Below are 24,468 nucleotides of genomic sequence, written 5' to 3' on the forward strand. Positions count from 1 at the left end.
TGCTATCTCGTGCTACAGAAGGCCTCATAGACACAGTGCTGAGAAAGGTGTGAGCAGCCAGGACCTGTTGATACTAGAATTCTCAACATTGCTGACTCTAGGGAAGCTGAGCTGTGGGAACCTAAAGTAGATCCCCTGGGGGAGCTGGAAGAAGGTGTAAGAAGATATAAGTTAAAATAGGGGATGATTACACCTTAAAACCCCATGCTCTTCTTGATGTACTTCTTTCTTCTGGCACTTTGGCATGTGGACTTGATGCAATGTGTAAAGAGGGAAGGTGAGGGGTTCAGTGTAAGTGCAAATGGGCTGAGTTCATTACAGCACAGACATAACTGAGTATCTAAATTCATCCCCTTCCTGGAACTAGGCTTTACTGGTAACTCAAAACCAATAACATGACATAAACTTCATCCTATGCTTCGTCCCCATCATAATTGCTCCTAGGGTTTGGGACCTTCTTTGTCCTAGCTCCTTAGTTCCCTCTAACTACACTTATTTTCTATGTGGAGTTAAGTGGACCCACCAGCTAGCATGATCCAGTAGTAATGGCTGGATTTGAATGCTTGGGCTGAAATCGCGGCCCCCATTGAAGTCAGTGGCAAAACCCCTATTGACTTTAATAGCGCCAGGATTTCACCAATGGTGTTAGCACTTGAGCCTAGGATGATTTGTTTGCAGTGTTGTAGCCATGTTGATCCCAAGATACTAGAGAAACAAGATAATTGAGGTAATATCTTTTATTAGATCAATTCCTGTTGAAGCCCCAAAGAAGAGCTCTGTGTAACTTGTAAGTTGTTCTCTTTCATCAACAGAAGATGGTCGAATAAAATATATTACCTCAACCACCTTGTTTCCATAGGATGACTTGACAAAAGAGCCATATATCTCGGTACAAGGTCTTAGGATCTGATTCTGGACTCCTGCCTTGTTTAGTCATTTACAGCTGTACAAAGTGGGTGCACAATGCCACTATATCAGAAGGGTGCCATTCCTCCTTTGCAGTAGCGTAAGTAATGACACTAGAGGCAAGCCAACGAAAAATAAGGCCCATGTTACACTTTGCCATCCTGCCACATTAAGTTCCCCTTTGATAAGTTCATGTGAGTCTAAGGGAGTCTAGGGGCTTGATTCTCCTACACTCTCTAGTGAAGGATTTGTATGTTTCTTCCCCTATCTAAATGTTGACTGCATGAATTCTAATGTGTGGCATGACATGAGTTAACCCACTTTGGAAGACACTGGCTTTCTATCTTCCCTTTCTGTTGGAGGAGACAAAAGGTCTATTTTAGCTCTTTCAAAGCCCTTCAGACACCTGACTATTTTCTGATGCATGTTCTATTTGGCTTGGTGTTGACCATGTGGGGTATCAGATGTAGAAGAATGAAGGTCAAAGGGGGAGTAAACCACAACTGACCCTATGATAACAACACTGTATGTGTGTGTGTGTGTGTGTTGGGAGGGAGTTGTTTTGAGAGAGGTGTTTTGGGGAGGAGGTTGTGTGTACTGAAGTTTTTCTGTGTTTTGGAACATCGGTGTGGGTTTTTTGGGGTATATGTGCCTACATGAATTGGAGCAGCAGCTGCACAGAGAAACAATTTAGGTGTCACCATGGAATCTGCTAGGTTGAATGGTTTCAAGGATATGCCCTATTCCCATCCTTTTCCATTGGTTTCTCTCCCATTTGGCTGCACTTGGGTTCCTGTGTTTCAGTTGAAATCTACTACTGCTCCACAGAGATGCCAGGGACTGCAGTGCAACATGGGGAGATGGTCAATATGGATTCCATGAGCTGTTGTAATAGAAATGACTTTCCTTCATTTGAAATCGGTTCTCATTCTCTCAACCTTTATAAACTCCACTACAACATTTTATGGCCCACAACACTGTAGTAACACTTATTGCTAAAGCCTTTTGAACCATTATGATAACATTTCTTTTATAAACATTGCAGTCATGGGTCCTGATCCCAATAGTCATGGTTATTCATGATGACAACACATTACTTACTATTAATTATTAATATATCACGTCTTTCACACAACTCTCTCAAAACTATTTACAAACACTTCCTCATTGAAACAAAGCCATGTCTGGGGTGGTACATAGTAGTTGTTCAGTAGTAAACAGCCTCACTATACAACCTTTTGGGGAAAGAAGTAAAGAATATAAGGTCCAGTTTAAGCTGCAGAGGAATTTAAGGAAGCAACCAAATTGGAACTTTGCCAGTGTCGACCCCCCCTTGCTGAGAAAAGTGCCATAGGACCTTTAGAGACTACTGATTGTACAGCTTATTGAAAGATATCTCCTGCGGCAGACACGTGTGCCTTAGCATGATGGGGGCACATTGGTTAAGTATCAACTCACAGAGAACAGTGTCCCTAACTGAATCAGCTGCAGCACTTAGTTGTTCTTTGGCGAGCTCCATCCAAGTTCTGATATTTAGTGAAATACCATACTATATGGTCTTTCTGGTCAATGAGAAGCTCTTTAACCTGCCACGACCTGAATTTAGACCTATGGTGGGCCACGGAGTTCCTTGAGTTCCTGACACTGTTTTAGGAGCCAGACTGTAGCAGAGTTAAAAAACTGAACTCTGAATTCAGTTCAAGGTAGATAAGTAAGGAGGCAACTGATTTTCAACTATTTTAAAAGGTATTTATTTGTAAATTCTATGGGCCAGGTTCTCAGCTGGAGCTACTCTGACTTAAACCAATTGAGGGGGCTGGCCCTTTGTTTACATGTGTATTCCGTTGATGCTTTGGGATATTAGGGCCCATCCTACATCATTTGCGCACTGCAAGCTCAAATGTCAATATCAAAATAACAATTGTTACCATGTACATAGCACTTCGCTGCTCTAGCTCTCAAAGCACTTATGGAGAAGGGTAAGGATCATTAGCCCCACTTCAGAAAAGGAGACCCTGAGGCACAGAGAAGTGAAATGATTTGTTCACTGCCAAACAGTAATTCAGTGACAGAGCCATGACTACAATCCAGCTCTCCTGATGCTCAGTCCAGTGCTCTGTCCACTGAGACCTGTGGCCTTCCTATATGGAACGCCCATCAATTGTAATAGAAGTTCTGCAAGCATTGCATTTGCAGGACCTAGAGTGCAATCAGAATTTTGGGCGAACAACGGACCCTTAAATCGCTTAAACAGTTTTTAGTACATGCATTTAAATTCATTTTCATTGACGATCCTTTGTGGTAGCAGCAGCTATCCGCTCCACCTTCTCTTCGTATTCTGGCCAATGGACCATTGGGTGGTGATGGCTGGACAGTGATCAGAGTTCAACTAGGGATGGCAGATGAGAAGAGGTGGCTCCAAAGTTCTCAAACTTAATATATCAATGGTTATGTGAAATGAGTCTCTGTGTGTGTGGAGGGAGTATCTCTGTCTAGTTCTCAGTAGACTGGGGTACACATTACAAAACCCACCACCACTGTCACCCTTTGTGGGCAGTCTCAGCAGGGCAGCCAGAGCACATGGGCCATGCAATTTGAACCCCACTCTTGCCGATAGAGGGTGCTCTTCTAGGGCAGGGGTGAGGCCCAGTGCCAGGGCACCAAGAGGAAACACATATCACTGCTGTAGGGTTGCCAGGTGTCCAGTTTTCGAGCAGAACACCCAGTCAATAAGGGACCCTGGTGGCTACAGTCAGCACTGCTGACCGGGCTATTAAAAGTCCAGCAGCACAGTGAGGCAGCTCCTGGAAGCAGTGGCATGTCCCTCCTCTGGCTCCTATGTATAGGGGCAGACAGGGGGCTCCGCATGCTGCTCTCGCCCCAAGCGCTGGCTCTGCAGCTCCCCTTGGCTGGGAATGTCAGCCATTGGGCACTGCGGAGATGGTGCCTGTGAAAAGGGCAGTGCGCAGAGCTGCCTGGCCGCGCCTCCACATAGGAGCTGGAGGGGGGACATGCTGCTACTTCCAGGAGCTGCTTGAGGTAAGTGCCACCCGGAGCCTGTACCCCTGACCCCCTTCTATACCCCACCCCCCCTGCCCCAGTGCTGATCCCTCTCCCACCATCTGAACCCTTTGGTCTCAGCCTGGAGCATCCTCCTACACCTCAAACCCCTCAACCCCTGCACTCCCAGCCAGAGCCCTCACCTCCTGCACTCCAACCCTCTGCCTCATCCCAGAGCTCCCTGTGCACTCCAAACCCCTCAGCCCCAGCCCAGAGGCCCCTCCTGCACCCTAAATCCCTCAGCTCTGGCCCCAAACCAGAGCCCACATCCCCAACTGGAGCCCTCACCCCATCCCACACTCCAACTCCCTGAGCCTGCCCAGTGAAAATGAGTGAGCGAGGATGGGGAGAGTGAGCAATGGGGCGAGAGGGGTTGGAGTGAGTGGGAGGGCAAGGCATCAGAGGACGGGAGTGGCAGGGAGCAGGAAAAGTGTCTTCAGTGTTGTGCAAGTAGAAAGTTGGCAACCCTACACTGCTGCCAGTCCAGCAGATGTTCTTTGGATAAACAGCAGACTTCGGTCTCAAGGAGCTTCAGCTCCCCACTTGTCACAGCACTCAACAGATACACAGTGTGAAAGAAAACGTTTCTTTGTGTCTCAAGCTAGAAACCTTCTTCAGGTCTGCAGCCAAACGACTGTGAGAAAGATGGATGGAATCACTGATTTTTACCATAGGCATTAAAGGGAAAGTGCCAGCCAATCCTGAGTAATGGAGAAGACAACCCTACAACCCTTTTCTCTACCAAATATCCCTTCCACACTTGTGCTTGTAGAAATGAGCAAAGTGGCCAGCCTAGTTGGGGAGTGACAGTTTAATGGGCTACCACACGGAAATTCTGAGTGTGACATTCACCCAGCCTGGCTGGCATGTGATGGAGGCATGCAGCCTGTATAAAATGCACCTGTCTGTATATTCAGGGACTTATACTACATGGACCTGTTGTATAGTCTTGCCTGCAGTGCCCCTTGTGGAAGACACAGGACTAAGTTGTAATGAATTGAAAGGAGACTTGTTACCAAAGCTGCTGGACACAGAACCTGTGGTTCTGTCTGGCACTGTAGCTCCTTGAATGACTAACACAACCTGTGCTGACCAGTGTCACCACACAGGGTCTACTAAGTCCTAGCCGGGACAAAGCAGTCATGGAAGGAACTGCTAGTGCACTATATTACTCATTGCTAATGGGAAAAAAATACTAGTTTCCTTCACTAGTCTAAAGGACTGGTGCTGTAGTCAGATCCTGGTGTCAGGATGCAGCACTGATAAAACAGATGGATATTCATGGGATCACTACATTTCTGGTCCCTATGTACCCGACAATCCAGGGAAGCATACAGGAACCTTGAAAGAGTGAGACGTATGGAAAGATCAGTAGGTAACTGCTCAGGGGATTTCTGGTCAGTTAATCAGCAATCCTGAATTGCTTATTCATGTTTCCATACAATTTGTGGGTCCCAAATGCCTATCAGAAGCCTTTAGGTCATTTCCTGTAAATCACTGCTGTAGCCAGAGTGCGGAACCTAAAGTCACCCACCACACTCTGACCAGTGGAGACAAAGACAATATTTGTGAGGAGGAAATGACGCCATAAGTGGCTGAGCTGTGTGGGTTGAAGGAAATAAATGAGCAGGGACCGATTAAGTTAAGACAGTCAATCACACATTTTCCTAGCTGGCTAATGCAATCTAGGGCCAGCCCTGATCTAGTCACTGCTGCAAAGAATGACTGGATTTCTTTAATTGCCTTTTCCTTGACTAGGGAAAGAGGCAGTTTCAAGGTCAACCAGTCAAGGGCAATTGTCATACTATGTGCACATTGTGGGATATTTTTCAATAGAAGAAACAGGGAGACCTTAATCTTCACTACTAACAATCTTCTGGGGCTTGTCAGTCACTCTCCAAGGATAGATCAAGCACTCACCTCTTAAGGATTCTAGGCAGCATAACCCAGACATTATTTCCTGTACTAAGAATACAGGCAGTTTCCATCTGGCCCTTATAGGAGGAGGAGTTTATTATAATGCTACAGGGCTGCCTGTTCCAGTCATGGCTGTGGGAACACACATTCCTTGTCTTGATTTCCCTCTCACATGAGTGTCACAACATTGCAGCTCCCCTGCCTTCAGTGCAGTTACTCCTAATTTACCCCAGTGTGAAAGGCAACTCAAACCCAGCATGCATTCTAGGGCCCAGTTCTGCTCACTGATAAAATTAATTTTAGAGTCTGTTCATCAGCTTTAGCAGCAAAGAACTCCTCCATTGGGCCATGTCTGCTTGTTGGAGTCTTTATTTGGGTTGCTTGAGGCATTGGATCCCACACCCTACATAGATAGGGTGACCAGACAGCAAGTGTGAAAAATCGGGACGGGAGTGGGGGGTAATAGGCAGCTATATAAGAAAAAGACCCAAAAATCAGGACTGTCCCTATAAAATTGGGACATCTGGTCACACTACTCAGATCAGGCCTCCCAGCGTTATCAGAGCTCAGTTGAGTTGTTATGCAGACTCATGCCACAGCTAGTAAAAGAATTACACCAGTGCCCTCTGCTGTCCAGAGATCTGCACTGCACTGGGCAACAATGGAGAAGCCTTGTATTTTCCAATGTGTGGGCTGATTGGGTAATTAAAGAGCTGGGCTTGCCACTGCGCTCCGGTCATCTAGAGCTGTTTTCACAGCCGCCTAGTCAGGGATGGTCTCTCATTGAGCCTGAATTCATTAACCGAGCAATTGAAATCTTATTGTAAAAAGCTTGTCAGCCAATTAAAACAAGGCAGCTATTGAAAGGAAGCTGCCCCTTATTTGCTGGGTGCAGCATTCAGAAAGTTCAGAGGGTGGAAAGTCCCTCCTGAGGGCACAAACTGTGAGCGGTAGTTTAAAAAATGCCCAGATTCTAATTAAAATTGGAATTCTTTATGCCACTGGCAGCCATCTTAATGGAAAGGAATGCCTGTGCAAACATTGGTTAGTCCTCATGGGTAAGACTTTTTAGACAGGCCTCCCTCCTGCTTTGTCATTCCTACTCTGTTCTATACCCTGGTCAAAAGTCCCAGGTTCCAGGCCCCAACTGCAGTCATTTACACCAGGTGTAACATGCACTCATAGATTCATAGCACGTGAGACCCAGAAGAGACCATTAGATCAGCTAATCTGACTTCCTGCATAATACAGGGCACAGAATGTCCTTCAGTTACCCTTGTCCTGGGCCCAATACTTTGTGTTGGAGGCATAAAAGATGGACTGATTCTCAGCTGCCTCAGAGGGTACAAACTGGGGATGGTGTCAACCCACTTTTCTGAGACGCCACTCATGTTAAGAGCAGATCTAATTCCTAGAGCATATCTAGGCTGGAGGCTACCCCTGGTTTCCATGGCAATCTGGCTTAGTGGAAGGCTTGCAGGTTTCATGAATCCCCAATTTATCAGCCTTGTAGAGTGTATATTAATGGACACTGGGCAGTGAGGTGGATCATGAACGGTATGCATCTGTTGGACTGTGGGAGGGGAGGTGGGCGTGGGGTTGTATAGTAAGGCTGAAGCAATTTGTTCTTTTGTCAATAAGAGATGAGGGTGGAGTGGGGTGGGGGAGGGCACAGGGATAGAGGCTGTTATCAGTTCAGAAGGCACTGGAAGAATTTCCAAAGCTTTTTGCTGCAAACAGGGAGCACCATTTTCCCCATGTCCAATTGGGGAGAGGAGCACATGCAAGGCCTGCGTCCCATGTTGTGGCAACGAGGCATTTCCATTATGACAAGGAGGAAGTTATATACAGAGCTGGATCAACTCAGTGAGAGCACATGGACCCTACAGTTTTGTGCACTTCCCTCCTGTTCTTAATGCTTTTACCCTGGCTCAGCTATCAGTGGGTTACAATGCTCCCACTGGTGCTACCGCCTCTTTTTAAAGTCAGCCTTGGCTCTGCTCAGCCAGCCTCTCTCTCACCCACAGCCTGCCTCTTCATCTTTGCACAACTAACACGCAGCTACAAAGCCTCTCGTAGGAGCTGCCGCAGGTAAAAATGCACCTGAGGATCCCACCTGTTTACATAGCTTTCATCACAGCTCCCCTACACTTGCTAGGCCTCGCCAAAACAGTGCCCCTAAAACTGCTGTACCCTCAGCCTCATGAGCTTGTTGGCTAAGATAGACTTGTTTTTACAGCCAATCTCCTTACGCACTTGAGTAATTTCCATGGTAAGCAAGCTGTGGTTTCTTCTGTCTGGGCCTTTCAGTTCCTTATGATATTAAGCCTTCTCTAATTTCTTTACTGCATCTTCTTTCTGGATGACAGGGCTGAAGAAAATTGGACACTTCAGCCACTGATCTGCCTTGACACAAGTTCCCACACACATCTCCCAGAGCATCTTCTAGAGATTGCAAGATCCCCAGAAATAGGGCACAGATATGTTGCACAGAGGGGCACTGCTGCTACATGGGATGGGGACATCTTTTCCAGTCTGCGTGCCAATAGGAGCTTCCTACTACCGTCAAAGGTCACATTCCACATTCCTGTGCATTCAAGCTGTTCACACATCAAAGTATTTCTCAGAAGGAGTAGGATGAGCAGGTTTTACGGTTTGTAGGCTCTTAGGGAAGAGAAAGAGATCAGAAAATAGGTTGTGAATTACCTTTCCTGCAGGTCCCCTGGCTTGGGAGCCAATCAGGTCATGACTTGCCATACCCCCTGTCCTGGTGCTAGTTCTGAAAAAGTGAGCGATTAGCAAGCTTGCCCAGCCTCAGGTTTTGGCCTGCGACAGGGCTTTTGTGGAATTTCTCAGGCTCTAAATCCTTCTCTGGACTTTTGGCTCTGCAGCAGCTGTTGCTGTGAAGACCATGGGTAGTAAGTAGAACAGTGAAAGTAACACTGAGGTCAGGATGGAGGGTCTAGTGAGTAAGGTAGTGGACTGACGAGGCATAGGTTTAATTTCTGGTTCTGTCATAAACTTCTTATGTAACCTCGGTCAAGTTACTCAGTGTTATGCCTCCATTCTCCATCTGTTAATGAGGCTAATGGCTCTTGCTCAGACCCCAGGGTTGTTGTTTGGAATAGACCAGAGACATAGGTACTATCTGGGCAGGTCATAATGCAGGCACCACAAAGGTCAGAGTTCATTTTAAGTGTGTGTGTGTGTGTGTTATATATGTGTATGTTATATAAAACATTCCAGAAAACTATATTAAAATTAAGGTTGCAAAGTTAAGCAGCTGAAAATTAGGAAATGCCAGTATTACAATTGCCTGTGGTACTGTGGAATAACATCCTCAGGGGACTGGCTGGGTCAGGAAAGTGATTAATGGGAGTCTTTACCACTTTAAATCCAGCTCAGAAAGCAGCCAAAAGTTGTTGGCTGCTTTTTTTCGCCTAGACGGTGGCTATAGCAGGGGATTGGGAGTTAGATCAGCTCTTGTGGGTTCTATTCCAGCTTTGCCACTAACACTACGGGTGATCTTGTCAAGTAATTTCTTCTTTCCATTCTTCAATTTCCCCATCTGTAAAATGGGGATAATGATACTTTTCCACCTCACAGAGGTGGCTGTGAGAATTAATGTTTGTAAAATGCTTTGAAATTTTCAAAATGCTGCAGGAGGGAAAATTTCCTCTACCACTCATGCCAAAATCCTCTAATTCAAGATCAGCCTTCATCCGATAAACCTGTTTAAGGATCGTCATGCAAATATTTTGGATACAGCACAACATGGCCAGGCCCTCAGGATCTGGAGAACAGGAACACTAGCACCTTCAAAGGATCTCAAACCCTGTGACACTACATCCTCCAAACCCCACTATCACTGCGTTGAGGAAACATCTGTCACAGTTTCGGGCACCATGGTCCAGCAAGAGCACCCAAGCTAGGCTCCTGTCTCCTCAGCCATCACCTCTCTTTGGTGGAGACCTGCCTATCTCTCTTCTGATCAGGGTTTTTTCCAGGCTGCACAGTTCCCTATTTATGTTGTGATGTTCCCAGCAAGCCAGACAGCATAAGTTGGCCTTTGTCTCTGCTGTGCTTTCTCCTCTGAGGCTATGAACAATTGCCCAGCATTTTAAGTTACCACACAACTCTTTCTAAGCAGCACAATTATTCTTAAAGTGAAAGCATTACAGAGAAAACATATTAAAACAATAAAAGAATTTACACACGTGCTAGTAAGCTTACTGGAGATCACCCCAACTCCAGCAAGAACTCTGGTAAGTGATCAGTCCTTCACACCCATACAGGGGTTCTTCTGTGATTACAATTTCATAACAGCTTTTGCTCAGAGCAAGAACACACATGAATACGTCAGTATGTCCTTTTAAACTTGGGCTTTTGATCTTCAGATTCCAGGAACTGGTAATCAGCAGACAATGGTTCTCTCCTCAGGGCATAGCCACAAATGGTTGTGTCCAGAGGTGGAAATTTACATTCACCTTCCTCCAGATATTTCCTAGGAAACACACTTAACTTTTGTTTATCCCAAAAGTTCCTTCTTGTTTAAAATAATCATTTGAAGCTCAATTCATTCCCAAGTTTTGCATTGGCCATGTCTCCCCCTCAAAGAAGTTAAATCCAGTCCCAGAATAATACATATACTTTGCATTCAATACAATGGATTCCAAAGATACTTAAACTTAGTTCAATAAAGTTTTTCAAAGATATTGCAGGAAATGACTCAAACTGTCACAACGTGCCCTGAGAACACCATGCACTAGGATAAACTCAAAAACCAGGAAGGAAGCCCACAGGACTCGCCATATGTCAAAAGCTAAGACAGACCCCAGAATGAACCAAGAACAGCAAAAAAGAAGAACAGAACAGTTCTGTTGCCCTCCAGCCTAGGATGCAGAAGATGTTCCAGTCTGGAAACAGAAACATTTGAGTGCACCTATAGGGTCTGTCGGGCAAAGGACAAGAGGAACCTAGGGCTCCTAGTAGGGTTCAGGACTCCAGTTGGAAACTCTTTCAGCTTACTGGAGGAACTTGCAGAGTAGTGGAATCCCCCAGATTCCTTGTCCTCGGTGATCTCATTCTCCACATAGACAAGGCCACTAATACAACTGTATTTGATCTCATGGCCTATGTGGGATTCTGCTAGGCAGTCTCTGGATCCGCACATATTCTGGACATTATCTTCAGCCTAGGAATGGATATTGGAGAGGTCACCAACATACCACTCTCTTGGTCTCATCACTGCCTCCTGCAAGCAAAGATCGGAGCCTTCTCTCCTTTCTGCCAGGACAGTGAGCAACCAAAGCTTGTCCACCTTTTTTCCCCCCTCCTCTCCCCAAAAAACGACTCAGGAACTCCTTTGGTTTTCATCTCACCCTAGGAGAACAAGACACCCAACTACAAGGTCAAGGTGCCAATGAGTTAATACAGCAATACAATCACCTGTTGTCAACTACCACTGGCCACAAGCCATCCACTCCCCCTAACAATGACGTTATGGCCATGGACATAGGTAAAATCTCCATGCTCATACTGATGGATCTCTCTGCAGTTTTGATACAGCATACAACAAGGAATACAGAGGTTATTTTACCTCTATATTTGGCACTGGTATGATCTCTGCTGGAATACTGTGCCCAGTTCTGGTGCCCACAATTCAAGGATATTGATAAATTGGAGAGGGTTCAGAGACGAGCCACAAGAATGTCTGAAGGATTAAAAAAAGAGCTCCATCTATTTAGCTTAACAAAGAGAGGGTTAATGGGTCACTTGATTACATTTAGCAAGTATCTAAATGGGGAACAAATATTTAATAATGGACTCTTCAATCTAGCAGACAAAGTGACTGGGAGTTGAAGCTAGACAAATTCAGACTGGAAATAAGGCTTCTTATTTTAACAGTGAGAGTAATTAGAACAATTAACCAAGGGTTGTGGTGGATTCTCCATCACTGACAATTTTTAAATCATTTAAAGATTGGATGTTTTTCTAAAAGATCTGCTCTAGGAATTATTTTGAGGAAGTTTTATTGCCTGTGTTCAGAGAGGATATCAGATTAGGCAATCACAATGGTCCCTTCTGGACTTAGAATCCATTACTCTAGGTACTGCTACAAACGGGTAAATGGCCCAGCATTAGAATCACTCCAACAGAACTCAGAATAAAGATGAATAGCTACTTCTCCTCTACAATATCTAGGTGAGTCCACTGGGAGAGATGTGAGATGCCATGGGCTTGGCTGTGAACAACATGCCAATGCCATTAAGCTGTATCTCTACTGATGCTATTAGAATGTCTACAGGAAATGAGCTACTGGATAAAGACCAACTGGCTCATGCTGAACTCAGGCAAGACTGAAGAGATGCTGGCTGGAGGGGAAAACACTTTGACGAACTTTTCAATACCTTATCTCTACCTTTCACTGAAGGCATACAGCCCCCATTCGTTGAAGTGGTGTGAAGCCTCTTGGTCTTGTTTGACTCCTCACTAAGTTTGGATGATAGACTCATAGACTCATAGGTCAGAAGGGACCAATATGATCATCTAGTCTGACCTCCTGCACAAGGCAGGCCACAGAACCCTACCCATCCACTTTTATAACAACCCCTAACCCAGGACTGAGTTATTGAAATCCTCAAAATTGGTTTGAAGACCTCAAGCTGCAGAGAATCCACCAGCAAGCAACCCATGCCTCACGCTGCAGGGGAAGGCAAAAAACCTCCAGGGCCCCTGCCAATCCGCAGGTAGCACGAGTATCTCAAAAAGCCTTGGCCCTCTTACAGCTAGCTAGGAAATGTCATCCCTTTTTGTACAAGGACCTGGACGCACTGATCCACGCCTTTGTCCCCTCCAGCTGTATTTCTGACTTCTTTGTACCTGAAGCTGAATGTGAGATGGTGTGCCCTGCACCAGCTGGTTCAGAATGCAGCTGCGTGCCTTCTCCTTGGCTCAGGCCTCAGTGAGCATACAAGGCCTGTGCTCAGGCCCCTCCCCTGGCAGCCAGTCATTTTCCAAAGCCACTTTAAGGCCTTGGTCCTAATTTTCAAAGCTTTAATTAATTGATCAAGCCCCAGGTGCATCAAAAATTGAATTCCAATCTATGAGCTACCCCAACAGCTCTTCTCCTTTTGAGAACTGCATTGTCCCAGCGCCCAGAATGAAGCATATGGGAACTGGGGACACAGCATCTGGCTATGGAACAGTCTGCAGGAAGCTCACTGGCTGCTCTCCATGCTGCACTTTTTCTATGGATAGGGTCCTTTAGCCTGAACCAGTGCTGCCAGGCTGCCCTCTTGTACAAGCACTATAGTCACCCCCCCACCCCAAAAGAGCAAAGTACTCTATATACACATACCCACAGAGCACGGCTATGTGGCTGTGTGTGCCACAGGCAAGGGAACCTTTTTGGTGACAATACAGTAAATTGAGCTAATAACCATCCCTTGGCATCTGTAGCCCTTGCCAGGTGATGCACATTTAAAGTACTTTCAGATCTACTGAATGAAGCTCCATGAACCTTCAGTCTGATTCCCTCAGTGAGGTGGTTCAGTATCATTATGTCTGTTCTATGTGGGGTGCAAACTGTACTTGAACCTTGAGCCTTTGTTACCTTAGTCGTGCTCTGTGGGAGAAATGCTTCCTCAGTGTGAATGCACTGAAAGCAGCAGTGTTATAGCCAGGTGCCAGTGGCCCACTCTGAAGCTGCACAAGGTTTCTGTTCCTCAATGTATCTTCTTACTTGAAAGATGATCCCCTACCACTTTCCAAGACAGTGAGCCACCAGGCCTCCCCTTCCAAGTACAATATAAAGCGTCCGTGAAACAAGCCTCATTGCTGATTTTGCTGCCCCACGAACTGAGGAAGGTGCTACCTTCCCAGAGGCTGCAGCTGCCTATGGGAAATGGTGTGAGGGGAGACTCCCCATTAACAAGGGAGGCCCTGCTACCTGTAAAGCCATAATAGGCTCTGTATCCCCCTCTCTGGTAGGTTTGAATGGCTCAGTTATGGTACCTGTTCCGGTGTAGAACGTGTTGGTTTGCTGAGGGCGAGCAAACATACTGACACCACAGAGCAGTAGATAGGGGTGAAAAAGCAACCTGCCAGCAATAGCTTAGCCAATGCCCCTCAGCCGTTGGGTGTAGCGCCATACATGTGCATGTGGGAGGGGGGGCGGTGAAGGGAATGATGAGGAGTCAGTTCTTCCCTTTCCCAAGGAAGCAGAGCGTTTGTAAATGTGGTTGTATCAGGGTTAATGCCACACATTCACAAAGAGCATCTCTCCTTCCCCTCCTCCCCTTATCTCTCTGGAGACATGCCCATCAGCCAAAGTTGGAGGGTTTCCATGGCAACCAGGCAGCTGGTGTCTAGACACTGTGAGAGATGCCTTGCAATTTAGCTGCAATTCTAGGTCCCCTTAACCCTACTCCCCCGCCAACACACACTCCCACCCTTTTCCTTTCCATTTACTGCACACGTGAATGCCCAACGGTGGAATGGAGTTTCCTTTCCACAGGCTGCAGGGTGTGTGGGGGGAATCCCAAAGCCACCTTCTCCTCAGCTCGATGAAGCAAGAAGGCAGCTGTGGCAACAGAGACAGATCTGACTGTCCTCAGAGGATTTAGCTTGGTCAGAAAATGTGAGGCAGCAGACAATTTGGTCTGCTAGGACCAACAGCATTGCTCCTTTCTTCTCCCTGCCCAGCTCTGGGTCTCGGCTGATAATGGGGCTGAACACAACATGGAGAGGAGTATCAGGATTGGGAGACCCAAACTGGAATGAATACTAGTGATATGTGACTGATTGCTACCTTTCCTGAGGACCTGACCTTCCCCCTCCGCCAGCCCTTTCCTGGGACTCCCTCCCGCAGCATGCTCCATGACCCCCTTACCTGAGAAATCTTCTAAGAGTCAATGCAGGGAGCTGCAATTTTCTACTCCCCCATCCACTTCTCTCTGACGTCTTCTGGGCTATCTGGGCACCACTGCCACCTGCTGCTGCATGTGCCAGGGGACTGAGACCCCCCTTCTTGTGTGATCACTAAGAACGCTCTGAGCTCACTGGCTCTATGATGTCACCAGGATCCGTGAGAGGAGGTGAGCTCACAATACTCCCGAGGGGAGGCTGAGCTAAGATGGAACTGCAGAGTGCCCTGTGGAGAGCTACCAGCCCCACACACCTTTCCCTTCATTTATAAGTGTGAAGTTACAAGAAAGGAATAGTGTGAGTAAACAGGTAGATTTACACATCATCAAGAATTATACTTTCATACATCTGTTTATAGGAAAGGAGCCCTCTATACAATGGACAGACACTTCCCCCAAAAAAGCTGTTTTACTGTTCCCTTTCAACTGAGAAGGCACTCTAGGTGTGCTGTGGGCCAGCTACTGATCTGACTGTAGTGAATGACTCATCAGACAATTGTGAAGACTAGCAGGAGACATTCCCCGTGGAGGAGAGACCCATGATAGACTCTGTTTCCCCTCTCTCCAGTATTCAACAGGCCTGCAAAGGTCACTCAGTGAAGCAGACTGGGCCTTCAAAGGGACAGTGGTTTCCATGGAACTCTTAACGGCCTATGTGATGTATGAGGCATTTCAGTGGAGGTGGACTGGGGCAAGGATGCATTTTAGAGAGGGATGGGGAAGGGATAATGGTATCTGCAGTGGCTCTGAGCCTGAAATGGATTCCATTTTAACAGTCTCAGACTTATAATGCTCTGCCTGGAATCAACTTTTGAGTGGCTGGATAGCTAGCTAGCTAGATCCAAGCTGAGAAGTTCAGCTCTGGATCCAAACATTATCACAGCTTGGAGCGGCTGAGATCTGGGGTTTTGACTGGGAACCATCTCTAAACCAGAGCTTCCAAAGTTCTAAAAAAATATAATTTAAATACAGCTGCCTCTGGTGTGGAACATGGCTGCTGATAGCAGTGCAGTAGACCCTGCACAACACGAGAGCAGTGAAGGACTCCCGGGTGCGGGGGGAGAGGTAGACCACCATTGTGACTCCCTGAGGCTGGGGCCAGTGCAGAGGTCAAGGTGAATGCAGGCTGGGGTTGGATGTGGAATACTGTAATATAAGGAATGAGACAATAATTTCTGAGTGAGGAGCATGAGCAGTAATTCTGAAAATCACGGAAAAGAGACAAAGGGAAAATCCCTGAGTCGGCTGTATTGAACTCAAAATGTTTGTGTAATTTCTTTTCTCTTAGTGTTGACTGTGACAATTTAAAGATCTGTAAGAGAACAGAAAGGAAAAAGAAAACAAAACCAAAGCCACCAGCCACAAAAATATGATCAGTGGAGAGGTTACTACTACTATGGTCACGTACTGAGGTCTGCTCAAATTTAATTAATCTTGGCAAGTCAAATGGAGCTGGGCAGGTCCCAAGAGGCAACGTTTATCCAGAAATCCACTCAACCTAATTTCACTAATGTAGGGCAGTGGAGGGACTTGGAGCGAGGCCTGCAAGCTCAGCCATTAGAACGTGGCGGCGTAGGTGAAAGCAGCTGGAAGTGCCACCATCCAATGAAACTGCTGCCTGCCTGCCTAGCTCAGCTTTATAGCAACCGTAGCTGCATATGTTCAAGGCACTCACTTGCCAGTGGGGTTCTCAGACACAGTTCTCACCCTTTCCAGGAAATAAATGGAGCACTGAAAGGCAGGAGATTTTTTCAAGTTCATTTCAGCAAGGCTCTGTAATTCAGTTCCATGCTTTACACTCCCTGGCACAGTACTTGGAGGACCTAATCCAGAGAGGTGATGAACACTTACCACTGCCAGCTGAAGTTCATAGGGATGTACATTCTCAGGCCCTCTCAGAATCAGGCCCAAAGTCCACTCCAGGAGGGCACAGAAATATACTTCAGCTTCAATCTACTAAACTACCCCATAGTTTAATACTGGTGCAAATGCACCATGTCAATTTAAAGTATCACACAAGGGCTCTGAGGTGGCCCAGTGGGTTTCTGAACCAGGTTTTCTCCTCCAAAATCCAGGATTAAAATGAGAGTGGTTGCATCTCAGCTGAATCTCGAGTCTGACATTTGTCCCTAACCCAGAATCACCACAGATACGGGAAGAATTCAAAAAGCCACTCCTTTGTCCTTTGTCCTCCCTTGCTTTATTTTTTTGCATATCCCAAATCCCTACAGCTTCATGTCACTGCCCTTCCTGTTTCTTCTCAATCTCCTGGCGCATCCTATTCCATGTTCTGACATACCCCAGGCCCTCTCCTCTCATTTTCTGGGTGCTGGGGCTCCATTTGTTGTCCATACATAACCAGCCTCCCCTGCTCCAGCTGATGGCCTCTCCTGCCACATTTCTAGCTATCTGAGCTTCTCCAGCTCCACATATCTCAGACCCAATGGCCTGTTTCCAAATAAACCAATGCCTCTTCCTTGTTCCTACTCCACCCACAAAAATGGAGAGGCGGGGTCATGGGAGAAGGTCTCACAATGTCAATGCACTGAATCTTAGCATGCCTGGCAGGAGCAGGTGTGGCAGCTTCTGTGGGGGTGGAAAGTTGGCCACCCAAAAGGAGCGGCAGCTGGTGCATTTCAATTTTGAAAAAGGGAAGGAAAATTTTGGCTCAATGGGCCTGATTCTCCCTTGCCTTGCATCTCGTGTCACTATTTATGCCTATACAACGAGAGTACAACGTGGGTGTCAAATGCCACCGCCTGTGTTGCTGACAGGCAAATTACACATCCATGCTGCACCAATGTAAATGACAACCCAAGGTGCAAGGGAGGGGAGAATTAGGCCCAATATCAAGAAAAGCCTTCTGACAAGTGACAGCTAATAGATAACTGCCCCTTCGCATGGGACATTTAAAATTAGACTGGAGAAATCCCTGGTCAGAACACATACCCAGGAACAAGCATGCACTAGTGAGAGAAGGGGGAGAGAGAGAGGCTATTTTACATACTTTTAGGAGTCAGATCTTCAGCTGGTGTAAATTGGTACTGAAATCAAGGGAGCTACATCAAATTATACCAGCTGAGGATCTGTCCCTAGGTCTTTTCCAACTCTGATGTCTAGGATTCTGTGATGTAGCATTTCTGTGCTTTGAACCTGTTTTGCACACAATTGTATATCCTTGTACTGTCACCTGTGATCAAACTTCGTTGCTGACCAGTAGGTTCTGATTTTTCACTGTCCTCAAATTCAATGAAACACTGCCGCAGCTGTTAAGCAAAAACTCATCCCAGCAGCAGCCGGTGCACATGTGCTCAGAACACTTCCCTTCCCAGATGCTCCCTGCTCAGATCCAAGCAAGAGCGAGGCAGATAACTAAATCTTGCTTGCTAGCTTTCTTCATGGAGCAGGTTTCTCATTTATTTATGTGAATTCAGTGCTGGTGAAAGGTGCCTGGGACTGCCCTGGTGACTGAAGCCTTGATTCCCTTGTCCAGCCGAGCTGTGCTTGGTGCAGGGCCTGAGTGGGTGACAAAGGTGGCTTTATGTCACTTTTGTGGCTCCCTGATTCCAGACCCAACCAGGGGCCAGGTGAGTCCCAGTATAAGTTAGAGCAGTCATGAGGCCAGGCTGTCAATGAAGTCCTTATGGCTCTGCCTATGACCCTGATACTGGGCAAAGTGAAAGGGGATAGTGCCACCTGAGGATTCCCCTATGCCAGGAGTATGACCTGGGGTGAGATCTGCCACTTTTCAGCCCCTTTGTCCCATTAGAGCAGGGGTGGGAAAACTATGGCCCACGGGCTGGATCTGGCCTGCCTGCCATTTTAAGCTGGCCCTTGAGCTCCTGCTGGGGAGCAGGGTCTGGGGCTTGCCCAGCTCTGGCACTCTAGCTGGGGTGCAGGGTCAGGGGGACCGCTCCATGCAGCTCCTGGAAGCTGAGGCATGGCCCCCCTCTGGCCCTTATGTGCTCCAATGGCCCCTTCTAGTGCTCCAGTGGGAGCTGCAAGGGCAGTGCCTGCGGACAGTGCAGCGTGCAGATCCGCCTGGTTGCACCTCCGCATAGGAGCCGGAGAAGGGACATGCCACTGCTTCCAGGAGCCACTTGAGGTAAGCACTACCCGGAGCCTGCACCCCTGAGCCTCTCTCAGTGCCCCAATCTCCTGCCCCAGCCCTGATCCCCCTCCTGCCATCTGAACCCCTCGGTCTGAGCCCAGAGCACCCTCCTATGCCCCAAACTCATCCTAAGCCCCACCCCAGAGCTCACACTCCCAACCAGAGCCTTCACCCACTTCTGCACCCCAGCCCCAATTATGTGAGCATTCTTGGCCCTTGTGCCAAAAAGTTTGCTCACCCCTGCACTAGAGCAATGCAAAGCGGCTGTAGTGTGGCAGAACATTGTGCACTGAAGCCTTCTGTTTATCCACTGAGCATGAACAGCACAAGGCAGCATTAGTGTGAGCTTCCATGCACTGCTCTGAGCCTGCCAGTACCCCCCATTTAGAACCTGGTATTGCATTTCTCGACCACCCACAACTGTCAATCAAATCCATAGGTGTTTTAAGTGACGCCCCAGGCTTCAGGACCAGGACCTTAATTGCTAAGGTACATAGAGAGGTGTTATGACCTAGCGGACTGAGCATGGGGATTGACACAAATTCTAAAGCAGGCTCTGATACTGTGTAGCCTGGACTAGTCATGTGAACCATTCAGTGCCTCAGTTCCCCCATCTCTGTAAAACTGAGTTAATTTTTACCCACCTAACTGGGGAGTTGATTAAGTCAATGTTGGCACAGCACTGTATACATTTTCACTGTACATAATGCCAATACAGAACAAAATTCCAGGGGTAGTTCTTATGTTGTTTGAACTGGTTCATCCACCTCTAGCTTTTTGCGTGTGTGTGTGTGTGTGTGTGTGTGTGTGTGTGTGCGCGCGTGTGTGTGTGTGCGCGCACGCGCAAGCATTCATGCTTCACCCACCCATCCTGTGTATGCCTGCCTGTAAGAAAATCTGTAGATGGCTTTGTTTCAGAAGGCTCAGATGAGTCCTTGCAGAGTCTGTGCTGCTAGCAGATAAAACAATCTTGTAGCTAAAACTCACCCCTAGTTGTTAGAACTCCTGGGTTCTATTGCCCTTTCCCACTGTGTGACCATGGGCAAATCACATCTTTTTTTCTGTACTGCCATTTCTCCATCATAAAACCCTCAGCTCGCCGGCACTAGAGATGAGTTGTGGGATGGGGGAGAGACCCAACCAATGTCAAATTGTTGTAGCTGCAAGAAAGTTTAGTAAAACCATTAAGATCACTTGAACTGTTTGGTATCAGAGGGGTAGCCGTGTTAGTCTGGATCTGTAAAAGCAGCAAAGAATCCTGTGGCAGCTTATAGACTAACAGACGTTTTGGAGCATGAGCTTTCGTGGGTGAATACCCACTTCGTCAGATGCATATGTTCCCCCCCATTTCCTGATCTCTTCTTTGCTGCTTGAACTGTTTGGACTCCCCAACCCTGCGTGCATCCCATTTAAATCAACAGCTTATTTCACTCCCTGTTGATGGTTGTAGTTGTACTAATTCATGCAAGGGAGGCCTCGCAAAGCTGTCGGATTTTGTTGCTTAAGAGCAGGTGAAAGCAAACATGTATATGCTTCTGCTGGCTGGAAGTCTGCAGCCCCAGGGACAAGGGCAGGGTTACTGGGCCACAGTGCTGCACAACAGATTTTTTGGGGGGAACTATTACAGTAGGAGTTCAGTGTGACACCTGGTTTGGGGGTCCAAGCAGCGTCAGTTCAATAAAAGCACTTAATTGGCTCAGGAGGCAGGGGGTTTGCACACATTTTAAAGGCTCTCCTTAGGGACATAGGGTTAGGGTTGGTATATAAAAAGCTAGGTTAAGGGGTCTTGGCTGTTTGCCAAGGTTGATAGTACATGCATGTCTGCCATCTGATGGCACTGAAAAGCTTCGCAAAATTTGAGTTGGTCTCAGTTCAATTCCTTTGACTATCCACATGCCAAGAGGCAGCCTCACTGATGTTCGGCAAGGAGTCCTAGTCCACTGCAAGAAGTGAATGGTCTACATGTGACCAAACTCCCCTTTACAGGATGGTCACTGCATTTCAGTGCTGAGGCACATCAGTGGGGGCAAGGGAGGGAGAGGAGAGGGTTTGCTCTGCCACTGCCCTTTCTGTGCTGCTCGCACTGCTGAACCAAGCACTTTAGCTTGCAGTGGTGTCACTTCACTACCTTTCACCAGCACTACACTAATATGACTGTTTTTAAAGAAACGTAACCAACCCTGTACACACAACGGGACAGTCCTGCAGTCAATCATTATGACAAGTGAGTCCTGGAATCTTCTATCCGTATGCTTGCTATTTATGGTCCTGATTCTCCACTCTGTTGTGTCTTGTATAGTCAGTTACCGTTGTGCAAAGCAGACCAGATTCTCCAGTGCATTACGATAGCTTTGCATCACAAACCACAAAAGTGCAAAGTTGGCTTTATAGCCCCAACAATCCCCTAGGCTCAGACAAGATGTGTGGGTGTCAGGGATGCTTCAGCAACAGTTCACTCAGGCCCCCTTACTACAGGAGAATGGTCTGGATGACCCAAAAGCAGGTCCATTTCAACTTAAATCATTCCACTTCCATCTACTTTGTCTCCCCCCAGTGTCCTCCCCCATTTCCTGATCTCTTGTCTAACGCATGTCTAGAATGTCACTGTTTAAAGTATTTCACTTTAACATTTCATGTTAACTGAGGGCAGGTGATAGTTGTCTGATGGCCTCTACTCACAGCTCAGGCAGATGTATCCTTACAAGATGTCAGGAACCTCAGGAGGTCATCTAGTCCAACCCCCTGCTCAAAGCAAGACCAATCCCCAGATCCCTAAATGGCCCCCTCAAGGATTAAACTCACAAGCTTGGGTTTAGCAGGCCAATGCTCAAACCACTGAGCTATCCCTCCCCCCAAACTAGTGCATCAGACAAGGTTTGAACTCACAACCTCAGAGCACTCTCCACAACACTGCTTTATAAGTATTGTGCGCTAACCCGTTGCACCCCTAGAGCTGGCCTGAAGGATGGATTAGAGAATAAGACCCCTTCTATAACTTCTTGTAGCATTTAATAGAAAATTAGCTCCCTGCTATAGACGTCTGTACTTTTTAAAAAAATCTATAGATATAGGTTCCTATTTGCTATTCAATTCTATAGGGTTCTAGAATAATTTCTGCAGAACTCTGTCGTGTATAGAGAACCTTGGTCTCATCCCTATCAAAGTCTATACGACTTTTCCGTATGGCTAAGTAACCTTTCAAACACTTAGGATCTGGACAATATAAATTCATTTCACACAGTCACCCACACACGTGCCAGATAAGAACTGTCACATTTTGGCCCATTTGGGAACCAGGAGCTGGAGTCATTCAGGCCTCCTGCAACAAGTGTGTGAAAAGTACACTGTAGCTCAGGCAACTAACCCTCACCTCTCTCTTGCCCCACTAGATGCTGTAGAAGAAACCAAACCTACTGAAAGTGCCCAGCAGGAAGAGGTGAAAGAAGATGAGAACAAGGCTGACCAAGAAAATGCCTGAACATTAAGAAATGACTCCCTATTGCCCCTCCCTTCCCCTTTCCTGTATCCTTCTTCCTGTACCCACCCCCAATCTTGATTCCCACCTCTTGCTCGCCCCTGTGGGCCTGTCCATCCCTCCCGCATCCTACTTAAACCCTTTTTCTCTCTGTGTGGCAAACATTTAAAGAAAAAAAAGCAAAAAAAAAAAAAAAAAAGCAGGAAAAATCCCAGTCGACCAGTGTGGCTTAAACATTTCTTTGTTTCTTGGTGTTGTTATGGCGAGTTGTTTGGTAATGATGATGATCCAATCATTTTGGGAAAATTCTTGCACTGTATCAGAGTTCTTTGATCTGGCGCGTGCGTGTGTTTGTCTGCCCGCCGCGAACGCTCTCTCTCTCTCTTCCCCCTCCCCTCCCTCTCTGTTCCAAGTGTGTGTGCAATGTTCCGTTCATCTGAGGAGTCCAGACTTACCAAGTGAGTTAAAAATGAAAAAAAACAACACATTTTTATTTTTCTTCCTTTTTCAATGTGATGGAATGAACTAAAGAGAACAAAAAAACCCAAACGAAGGAAAATTAATCCCCCCACCCCCGTTTGTTTTAAAAAATAAAGCAAAATGTGCCAATTAGCGTCACGCGTGGCTCCAGGCTCCTTTTTCAAACTGAACGACGATGATAATAATAAATAAGAATAATGATCATGATACCAGTGTCTTGTGTTTATATAGCGCTGTCCGTCCTGATGGAGCATGTCGGGAGATTCTTGCTTTGGACAACATGTTGGGTGGAGCATCTTCTGCTCCAGCCAACACAACACAGCAGGACAGTGGTGATGCCATCAGAAACTACTGAGGGAATTTCAGGGAGACAGGCTGGCATTAGGTTGGCTTTTGGCCTCGGGATCAGGGTTAATGTGCTGACTCCTGCATAAAACACACCAAAAAAGCCCAACCTACTGTGGGACCCTTAGGGTTTGATCATGACAGTCACTCAACACTACATGGTGAAGACTCTAGGGTAGCTCAGCATGGCCACGTGTGGCCTCGAGCCTCTAAGCTGTGACCCTTAATGGTGACTGCATTAAGAAAATCTGTGTTTGATTAGGAATTGACAAGGTGCTCCCTCAGCAGGCCCTGTGCCATTAAAGGGAGGTGTTGCCTTACAGCTCCTCATCCCCAAAGGAGCAGGTCTAGGGGTGAGCGAGCAGCGCTCCTTGGCTGCTCTCCCTTCCTGGTGCAACAGCTCCCCTGCCGCATTGTAGAGGAGCAGGGGTGAGAGTAGCTCCAGCTGCACCATGGCCTGATTCACTGCTGGGCCCCAGGGAGAGCAGCATCAGAGCTCACATAGCTCTGCCTGAGCCCATGGCAGTAATTCCAGTATTTATTAGGGCCTCTTGACTTTTCAGAAATAATATGTTTGGGGGACTAGGTTGGACACCACTCAGAGAGACAGGCTGTTTGTGACCATGTGGCTAGGGCTAGAACTGGTGAAATAGCAGTACTGAGAAGGGGAATGGCATCCTAGTTTTCAAATAAAAGGCTGAACTTTTTTAGCCCCAGCTCTAATCAGGGCCTAGGTTTATAGTCTTATCTCCAGCAGCACAGTGCATCCTAGCATCCAGCTAGGGCAGTGGGTCCCCAGGCGATGCTCTGGAACTGCTCCCCAGAAAGCCAGTCAGGACCTTGGGGAGCCTCCTCTCCCATGCAGCAGACTTTTTCAGGGCAAGAAGCTTACACGTCTTCACCTCCTAGGTCTCTCCTTGGAGCATTCAGCATCTTCTGCCCTTCCATGCGCTTCCCACAGCGAGCCCGCCCCAGCGGGGTCCTGAGGAACCCACAGGGTCCTGCACCCCTACTTTGCAGTCAGACGTGACTCTCAACCAGCCAGTAAAACAGAAGTTTATTCAATGACAGGAACATGGTCTAAAACAGAGCTTGTAGGTACCACGAACCGGACCCCTCGGCCGGGTCCATTCTGGGGGACAGTGAGCCAGACCCCTACGTCTGCACTTCACTCGTCGTCCCCAGCCAGCTCCAGACTGAAAACCTTTCCAGCCCCTCCGCCTCTGCTCAGGTCCTTTCCCCAGGCC

General features: G+C 47.1%; 1 protein-coding gene across 1 annotated transcript in view; it reads left to right on the forward strand.

Moving 5' to 3' along the window:
- Positions 1-22,595, forward strand: part of GAP43 (growth associated protein 43) — a 74,379-nt gene extending 51,784 nt beyond the window's left edge. Inside the window, exon 3 of the mRNA XM_030533421.1 lies at positions 22,311-22,595. Within this exon, the coding sequence (XP_030389281.1) occupies positions 22,311-22,399 (89 nt within the window). The 3' untranslated portion in view covers positions 22,400-22,595. The remainder of the gene's footprint in view (positions 1-22,310) is intronic.
- The last annotated feature ends 1,873 nt before the right edge of the window (positions 22,596-24,468 follow it).

Source organism: Gopherus evgoodei, chromosome 1, assembly GCF_007399415.2.
Source record: "Gopherus evgoodei ecotype Sinaloan lineage chromosome 1, rGopEvg1_v1.p, whole genome shotgun sequence".
NCBI lineage: Eukaryota > Metazoa > Chordata > Testudines > Testudinidae > Gopherus > Gopherus evgoodei.